This window comes from Triticum aestivum, chromosome 5D (assembly GCF_018294505.1).
Source record: "Triticum aestivum cultivar Chinese Spring chromosome 5D, IWGSC CS RefSeq v2.1, whole genome shotgun sequence".
Classification (NCBI taxonomy): domain Eukaryota; kingdom Viridiplantae; phylum Streptophyta; class Magnoliopsida; order Poales; family Poaceae; genus Triticum; species Triticum aestivum.
This window is the reverse complement of record NC_057808.1, coordinates 252,073,818-252,081,999: the sequence shown is the minus strand read 5'-3', so window position 1 is coordinate 252,081,999 and position 8,182 is coordinate 252,073,818. Positions and strand designations below refer to the sequence as shown.

At 45.4% G+C, this 8,182-nt stretch overlaps 2 protein-coding genes across 4 annotated transcripts; both read right to left on the bottom strand.

The window, feature by feature from the left end:
* Positions 1–1,704: 1,704 nt before the first annotated feature.
* Positions 1,705–5,782, bottom strand: LOC123120530 (uncharacterized). 3 transcript variants are annotated; one of them, XM_044540540.1, is made up of 5 exons: positions 5,442–5,782; positions 5,099–5,306; positions 4,417–4,553; positions 2,295–2,555; positions 1,705–2,056 (listed from the first exon to the last, which is right to left on the bottom strand). In XM_044540540.1, the coding sequence occupies exons 2-5, from the start codon at positions 5,165–5,167 to the stop codon at positions 1,990–1,992; spliced, it is 534 nt and encodes a 177-aa protein (XP_044396475.1). In that variant the 5' UTR covers positions 5,168–5,306; positions 5,442–5,782; the 3' UTR covers positions 1,705–1,989. The 3 variants fall into 3 exon arrangements, with proteins under 3 accessions (XP_044396475.1, XP_044396474.1, XP_044396476.1); XM_044540539.1 differs by having other exon boundaries at positions 5,099–5,303; XM_044540541.1 differs by lacking the exons at positions 5,099–5,306; positions 5,442–5,782 and adding an exon at positions 4,623–5,088 and having other exon boundaries at positions 4,417–4,540.
* A 273-nt stretch (positions 5,783–6,055) lies between these two features.
* On the bottom strand, positions 6,056–7,710 carry LOC123120529 (monothiol glutaredoxin-S12, chloroplastic). Its single transcript, XM_044540538.1, has 2 exons — positions 7,274–7,710; positions 6,056–6,784 (listed from the first exon to the last, which is right to left on the bottom strand). The coding sequence occupies exons 1-2, from the start codon at positions 7,634–7,636 to the stop codon at positions 6,278–6,280; spliced, it is 870 nt and encodes a 289-aa protein (XP_044396473.1). The 5' UTR covers positions 7,637–7,710; the 3' UTR covers positions 6,056–6,277.
* Between the last annotated feature and the right edge of the window lie 472 nt (positions 7,711–8,182).

Sequence of the window (8,182 nt, the reverse complement as noted above, 5' to 3'; positions counted from 1 at the left end):
TTAAATGAGGCCACTCTCGGCATAAACCGCACCATAATTGTCCGCTCCACACCCTCCTCTCGTGCACCCCATCCAACATGACCGCAAGCGGCAACGCATTGTGGGAGAGCCTCTTGACGAAGCAGAAGCATGAGGTGGTCGCCCTTGCGGCCGACTGGCAGGGCCGCCGTGCGAGGCGGATTGAGGTCGGCATGTCAGCCAGCTCTCGGGAGGTCTCTGACGACGACCTGACGGATGGAGACGGGCTCTGACGACGACTTGGCGCCTCTTCCCGCGCCGGTCCATGCTGGCTTGACCATGGAGCAGGCATAGATGCACTCCAACGACACCATGGCGGAGGAGCAGCCGGCGCGGCCACCATTGTCAGTGTTCTGGCAGATGCAGGAGAAGCAACGGTACAACCTCTCCCTCCTCGAGCAGCACCGTCTGGCGTAGGGCCAAATCTACGACGAGCGCGCAGGCGAGTAGGCTGTGGCGGCCATGGTGGGGTAGAACCCGAACTTCGTCGCCGATCAGCGGGTGCTCTACGAGGCTGCGCGTGCTCACTCCGCTTGCAACACGAGCGTGGTGCGACCCGATGTGGAGGCATCGCCGATCACGGATGAGAACGCTAGCAGCTCCGCATCCTTCGCGCCGCCAACGACACTTCATTGGCGTCGGCGGCACGACGAGCGTGCAACCCCGTCCACGTCCATCGTTGACCTCACATTCATCGGCAAATGGGCAGGTCACAGACCCGACAAGGAGTAGTGTATGGGAGGCGGCCTCGAGTCTCTAGTGGGCCCGTCCATGTCCCATGTTCTACTCATCGCGGGCGACCCTACCTTCACTTGACAGGTCTCATCTCCACCGGACATGGACACGACCAACGCTGGAGGGGAACAAGGACTTGGAGGATGGGCCCTGCCATAGATTTAGACTAGGTTTAGGTCCGGTTGCTTTTTCTAGTGAAATAAAAATATAATGAATGTGCTCCCGTTTAGATGAAAATCATTCAGTTTGCATGTAACTCGGCCAATTTAGTCAAATTTGTTTAGAAAGGATGGCTAGCTCCGGCATCACTGTGCGTGGATGGATACATTGTCCAATTTGACAGTCGATGTTGGAGATGTCCATGGACATGTTTGGTTACCTGCGTCGTGCACATCGTTTGATTGCATGCATGTAGGCTGACTGCATTGGCAAAGCAATTTTTACCTGCCGTTTGGTTGTCTGTGTTGGTTGGCCTGATGCAAGTACACGGTGTTTGGTTGCATACACCGGACATGATTAAAAGTTAACAACTACACATGACACATAGTTACACTAAGTGCCTCGGCGACTGTGGTGGACGGTGGCCATGGTGAACCAGTTGATAGCATCGACACTGTAGAGAAAGTCCGTGGGGAGGGACGAATAGGAGGGCGCCCAGGCAGATGACGGGGTGGAGAAATGCAGCGTGCACGTCATGGCGTCAGTGTAGGAGAACACGAGAGAGGAGACGAAAAGAACGACACCAATGTAGTAGGACGTATAGTGTAGTAGGACGCATGCGAGGAGGCCGAGAGGAAATATTAGAAGGGACTAGCAGAAATAGTTTAAGCAGTGTCATTAAAACACACACGCATATGCATATATACAGTCCAGGAAGATGTAAATCTAGTCGTCTACGATCATCGGAATAGAAAAAGTGTGACACAAATCTCAAATCGTGTAGACCTTATCTCAAATCGAAGCACCATTGTGTAGATTAGAAAGAACGAAGGAAAGTAGATTAGAGAGGAAGCTTGGTGGAGGTAGTATTTATTTTGATTTTTTTTTCTAAGCATGGGTGCAGATAAGCTCGGGAGCCGAAACTCCGCGTCCCTTTCCGATGAACAACACATGCATCTATCTATCTACAGTATATCTGGCTACAGCCCTAGTTCTACACCTACAGATTCGACGGGAAATCTGAAGCAAGCCCGTCGGCAACTACTAAATAATAAATGCTTCCCTAGATGGATACAATCAACAGCGACGTCTCCCTCCCTCGCTCCGTAGCACCTCCACCGGCGGGCTGATCCTTTCCGCACCTCTGCAAGGAACATTAACAGCTCATTCAATTTGAAAACGATTTTACCTTGACATTTAACAAAAACTCCGTCCATCTTCGCACAGATCGGCCGAAGATTGCACCGACAGAGAAGCAACAGAGAAGATCATGAATTCGGGATAGGCACGGCCGGCATTTGCCGTTTGTGCATGGAACACGATGGTTTCTTCACTAGCCAAACCGGGCCATCCTCCCCTAAAAGATGGACAAGAAGACGTGCCTGTAAGCACAAGAGCATATTCTTGGGCCTCTATGGTTGGTCGCCATTGGCTCTTCCAGACCGACCAATCCATCTCTGGAATGGAAAGAAACTATATTGGCAATCCAACTTCTTCCTTTGTCGAATATATCTATCTTCTCTTGGTGTGTGAGAGGTTTTCTGTACTTGTAGTTCCAGTTGCTCCTTTCTGTCGGTGCGTATATCTCCTCCAGGGATCCAATCTTAAATTGAGAAACACAAGAGAAACCCCCATACGCAACCCTGTAAAAATGCAGCCAAAAAGTCACAAATCCATGTAACATGTCTGGTGTGTGTGCACAAGAAAATATTGCCAGGCTAGGAAGGAAGCCAGGGAAATCCTAGTCGCTTTAGGAAGGAAGCCAAGCAAATCCCAAGTTAGTCGCTTTCTAAGCGTGAAGCTTTCTCTTAGTCTGATAACCGTCACTACCAGTATCATGTCTCACTCCAAAAAGATACATGTAGAATTTTAAAGAAGCTGATTACCAATGAAAGTGGAATGCATGCATCTAATAGTACTACAGCACCATAGCTCTATTCATGGATGGGATGGGAAATATTAAGTCAGCAACTAATAATGATCTAGATGGATACAACCAACAAATTTTCTATAGACCCTCCCAATCGGCTAAAAAATTGTGCACGTACGCAAGGACTAACATGTTGGATTTGTTAATCCTAAGAATCTGTTCACCACACAGAACTGTTTACAAGTAGTACAGCGATAATAACTATTCACATTTTATCATGTGATCATTCTTATGTCCACGTTGAATAAAGATTGCAGTAGCAGGAAAGCAAACAAAACCATGGACTTGAGATAGGCACGGCATTGGCTGCTTTCTGGACCGCTTGTGTAAGGAACAAGATGATTCATTGATCAACTCGTGCTCCTAGTACACCCCTAGTGGTCAAACAAAAAGGTGGATAAGAACAAGGCGTGTGTGTATGCATCAGGAAGGATCCATCTCGTAGGGTAGAACAAACACCATATTCTTGATGCCTTATGGATGCTATCAACTACTCCAGAACGACTAATCCATCTCTGGAAACAAAATACTTTGGCAATGGATCCCTCTACCTTTACGAATACCTCCTACTCCTAGCACAAGGCTTTTATCTGCTTGTAGTTTCTCTCTTTGAAGAGTACATAATACATCTCCCTGTGGGGAATGGATCTAACCTAAATTTGCTCATGTACAAAATCGCGAAGAAAAAACGGTGTGCAACCCTGTCTGTTTTGAGGGATTCGTAGTCAAGCTTATTGTCCCCACATATTCTTAACATAGCAACTCTCAGAGGAAAGATAAACTACATGTATAGTAAGTATGATGCTTCTATATATCATAAAATTTATAGTTATGTCCTTGACATATCATCACATGATGTAAACATTACCTAAGATTCAGAAAAGGTAGATGAGTCTGTAAAATTACATTAAGATGCAATCAACCTAAGTATCACCAGATAATTAAGCAGGCACAAATCCATGTGCATGTGCGTGTTGCAGTTTTAAGGTTTAGCTGGCAGTCCTTCACTATCAGTATCACATCTCACTCCAAAAAGGTGCACTCGCTGTTTCAAAAGAAGAAAGGTAACTCCCAATGAAACACCTATATGCATCTAACAGCAAAACAGTATTACTGTGTTTACATTGGGGTTAGGGAGTGTAAAGAAGTCGGTACCTAATGAACAAATGGTTAGATGGATACACTTAACAGGCCCCTCCTCAATCAGCTGTAACTTTGTACACATCCGTAGGTACTAACTTAAGGAGTTCAAATTTGTTAACCACACGAAACTATCTACACAGATTATTTCGTGATAATAATTATATATGTTGGCAGTTAACATATGATCGTCGATATGTCCAGCTCGACCAAAGATGGCAGCAGCAAGGAAGCAACGCGGATCATTAATTCAGGATAGCCACACCATTTACTGTTTGTGGAAGAAACAAGATGTTTTCATAATCAGCACGTGCCCCTCTGCACATCTATCTCCTAACAGACACAACAAAAAGGTAGAGAAGAAGAAGAAGGCACGCATGCAAGCAAGAGAAGGGACAGGTGGGGAACAAGATGAGGCCACTCCCGGCACAAACCTGCATCCTTCGTCCTTCGTCCCTTCTAATCTACACAATGGTGCTTCGATTTGAGATGAGGCCACTCCCGCCAGGCATCTACAGAAACATGCATCCTTCGTCCTTCTCGAATACCTCGCCCAACCTGGTTGTTTTTTCTCCGTGAAATTATTGAAGGAACAGTGTGTTAATTCAGCTTTGAGTAATGTGTAGTCAAACACTCAAACCTTTTTGGTTCCACATATCCTTAGCCAAGCAATTCTCAGATGAGATTGAACTACCCATATGATCTATACATCATATTTGCACAGGTTCCAAATCATCTTTCTGAAAGAAAACTGTAAGGTAGACCAGGCCCCTACAGCCTACAGTATAAATAGGAACCTAAATCTGCATATATGCGAGCTTGAAGCCAGGCGGAGGGGTTGTTGTACATCCACTCCCCCAACCAAATGAGCTAGGCTCGTTTCCTAGGTTCCGAAATCATTGGCGGTATCTTGGACATATCAACACGTGATGTAAATGTTCCTTAAGATTCAGGCAAGCTAAAAGGTAATAATCATGGAGATACAATATATCAAAAATTTAAGCATCAACAGAGACCGCCGCCGCCACCGCCTGGACTCGACCATCACCCCCAGCAGAAGCATAAAAAATCAGAAGTAACAAATCAATGTAAAATGTTTAAGAAGAGAAGACTTACGAGGATTAGCCTAAAGGCCCAAAATCCCATCAATTTCCTTGAAGTGGAAAAGGCTTGCAAAGAGGGCATTCAGCACAGAGTGCTCGTCCTCACAGCATGACTGGCCAGTCTGCTGCAACATGACATCAGAAGTTTCCTGGTGATTGTGGATGACATCGATCCGTCCAACTCCTAACCATAAGGCCCAGCAAATTTATGATGGCTTCTGCTGGAGGAAAAAACACTCTTTAGTAATGGCAGAAAGTAAGGCAAAAATGCAACAGTAGAGAACCCATTCTGATTTAAGTTAAAACAGGAGTGCTCAGAACTGAATCAAAAAGATACAGGTTGAGTCATTGCTTACCCTGATTCTGGAATTAATTGAATAAATCATGCTTGGAAGATATCTTGCCTCCAGTAGAAACTTCCCTAAACTAGTAAAGATTGATTGCCATATCTTCTCTTTAATATTCAGATAATCTGCATCAAGTGTTGAGCTTACCTGCTATATTTGCTTCTGGTAGAGTTATACAGATAACCAGCCAACATATGGTACAGGAAAGCTTGCTGCTTCTCTTCTGTTACTTATTCCAATAGTAAAGTTCATTAACAGAAAATAAATCTGTTCCAGAAATCTACAAGGCTACTCTCTTGACTCCTCATTGTACAGATCCAAACACTTCGGTAACATGGTGAACACTCTTGAGCACAGTGACAATAAATCAACTGACACTTGAAGTGCAAATAGCTTTGTTTTCTTCTAATTTGAAAGAAGAAAAATAAAGGAAGTACTGAGGCAACAGGAAACATCTCAGTTATCAGCTAGTTGTAAAGTGAACCTAGAAAAATATTCCAAGTTTCATTCACAATTTTACTTTTCTGAGTTGAACCTTAGAACTCAATCCAACGATTTTCTCACTTCATGCATCACATACTTTCTCATGTAGCTACAATGTATTCATGTGCAAGATGTGAAACGACCACAAAAATACACACAGCCACCTTTGCTAAGCCCTCTCTCAAAAACAACCAGCAAGTTTCACAGTACAACGCTGCCTCATCTAAATTGAATCAACGTGTTTCTGAGCCAAGAACTTTGTGCCTTACAATAAGCTAAGCATTATTGCAACAGTACAAGAGATAAGGTCACATTTTGCACCTGATAAAACAAGACATTACTTAAACTCCAAGGTGAGAGTGCTATTTCTGAAATAGGGCAGCAAGCTCCCCCTTTTCAGCCATGGATGAAATAATATCACATCCGCCCACAAGTTCTCCTCCAACAAAAACCTGTGGGAAGGTTGGCCAGTTGCTGTAGGTCTTGAGGGTCTCTCTCAACCCATGGTTGTGCTCCTCATCAAGAATATCTACGGATGCAAAATCCACTCCATGTGCCTCCAGGATCCCCACCACTCTTTGCGAGAACCCACACTGGGGAGCACTTCTTGATCCTTTGATGAAGGCAACCACTTTATTTTCCTTCACTAACCGATCAATCAACTGTTCAAGTGGCACAGTTAGCTGAACATGGCGACCAGGAGTCAAACGCAAATCTGCAGGTCTCTGTGGAGGACCGATCCAGGTGTGGTTCCCGGCAACGTTCCCTGGTGGTGCCTTGCCAGTGGCTGCTATGTATTCTTCCATCCATGATTTCCAGGCATTAGTCAGGACACTTTTATCTGGTGTTTCCTCGTCTGGTATTGCAACCTGTAGAAATAGGTGTGATCAAATCCTCAAGTAGTATGTCAAACAGTCTTGCTAAGTCTCAGTCGACTGAAACTTAACAAAGTCTCAGTCGATGCTATATCTGTGAGATCTTACATTAAGATTCGTGCAAAATTTTCTTTTCAGTTTTTTCTTTTTCTCTTTTGCATGTTATGTCACTTGACTGAGACTTGCTTAAATCTCAGTCGACTGGTAGAGAGATAACTGGGAGTTGATACGTAGTCATTAGTGATTAAGTGTGTATAGCAAGACCGTGGGACAGGGCAATCATTTGCAGAAGTGTATAGCAAGACCGTGGGACAGCCAACATATTTGTGTATAGCAACCAACCCTTAAGGTAAACTTGTTGAGAAGAAACCATGATCACTTCAGTAGCCTTCATCATCAAACACTACAGGACACCCTTTGCGCAATCCAGTTCCATGATGTAAATGAAATCCTACAGAATGGGAGATGCGTAATTGTGTATACCTTGACGGAGGCGCAGAGGTCAGCGGGCACCTTTCTGCGGTGCCCCTCGACGCTGGCCCTGACGTTGCGCGAGATCCCGAGAAACTGCAGGTCCCCGGCGGGGTCGAAGACGCCGTAGACCCCGGGCCTAGGGGGAAGCGCGTCCTCGCCGGGCAAAGTCTGGGTGGCCTCCTGCGGGATGGGGACGGGGGGCGCCTCGGAGAGCTTGCTGAGGGCGGAGACGGATAAGAGGGCGCGGGGCGCGCGGCGGAGGATGGGCGAGAAGCGGAGAGTGCGGGAGGATGGGGTGGCTGGCACCGGGAGAAGGCGGAGGGAAGCGGCGGCGGCCGTGGAGGCGGTGGAGGTGGCCATGGGGAAAGTCATGGTAGCGCGGTTGAGCCGGAGAAAGGTGAGGTGGAGGTGTGTGGAGACGATGATGTCCAGCCGCGTGTTCTTCTTCTCGAACTGGGCTCGATGGCACACGGCCGACTGCGAAAAGCCCAACTTTTTAACAAATTGGACTAGTTGCTCCGATACGCAAAATGTTATTTTTTTTTCGGGTAAATACTCTGGGCCAGCCCCATTTGCCGGTTTTGTCAGCCGGTTTTCGTTTTTTTTTCTGTCTTCTTTTCCCTTTTATTTTTCCAGGTCATTATTATTCCTTCCGTACGAATTATAAGATGTTTGGATATTTCAATATGGACTACATACAGACTAAAATGAGTGAACAAACACAGTGAAACGCTTCTATAAACATCTGATTCGTAAAAAGGTTATAACATCTTATAATTAGCCATTATTTTAAAATCTTCATTGAGTTTTCTACCATGTACACGACACTTCTTGAAGAAAAAACGACGATTTTTAGTATACATTGTACTTTTTTAACACATGATAAACATTTTTTAGATACATGACAAACATTCTTGA

Coding starts and splice junctions, on each gene's coding strand:
- LOC123120530 (XM_044540540.1), bottom strand. CDS start 5,167: ATGCCCTCTTTGCAAGCCTTTTCCACTTCAAGGAAATTGATGGGATTT. Junction 4,554..5,098: donor GGGCCTTTAGGCTAATCCTC/GTAAGTCTTCTC, acceptor AATTTCACGGAG/AAAAAACAACCAGGTTGGGC. Junction 2,556..4,416: donor ACGAAGGACGAAGGATGCAG/GTTTGTGCCGGG, acceptor GCATTTTTACAG/GGTTGCGTATGGGGGTTTCT.
- LOC123120529 (XM_044540538.1), bottom strand. CDS start 7,636: ATGACTTTCCCCATGGCCACCTCCACCGCCTCCACGGCCGCCGCCGCT. Junction 6,785..7,273: donor ACCTCTGCGCCTCCGTCAAG/GTATACACAATT, acceptor CTATTTCTACAG/GTTGCAATACCAGACGAGGA.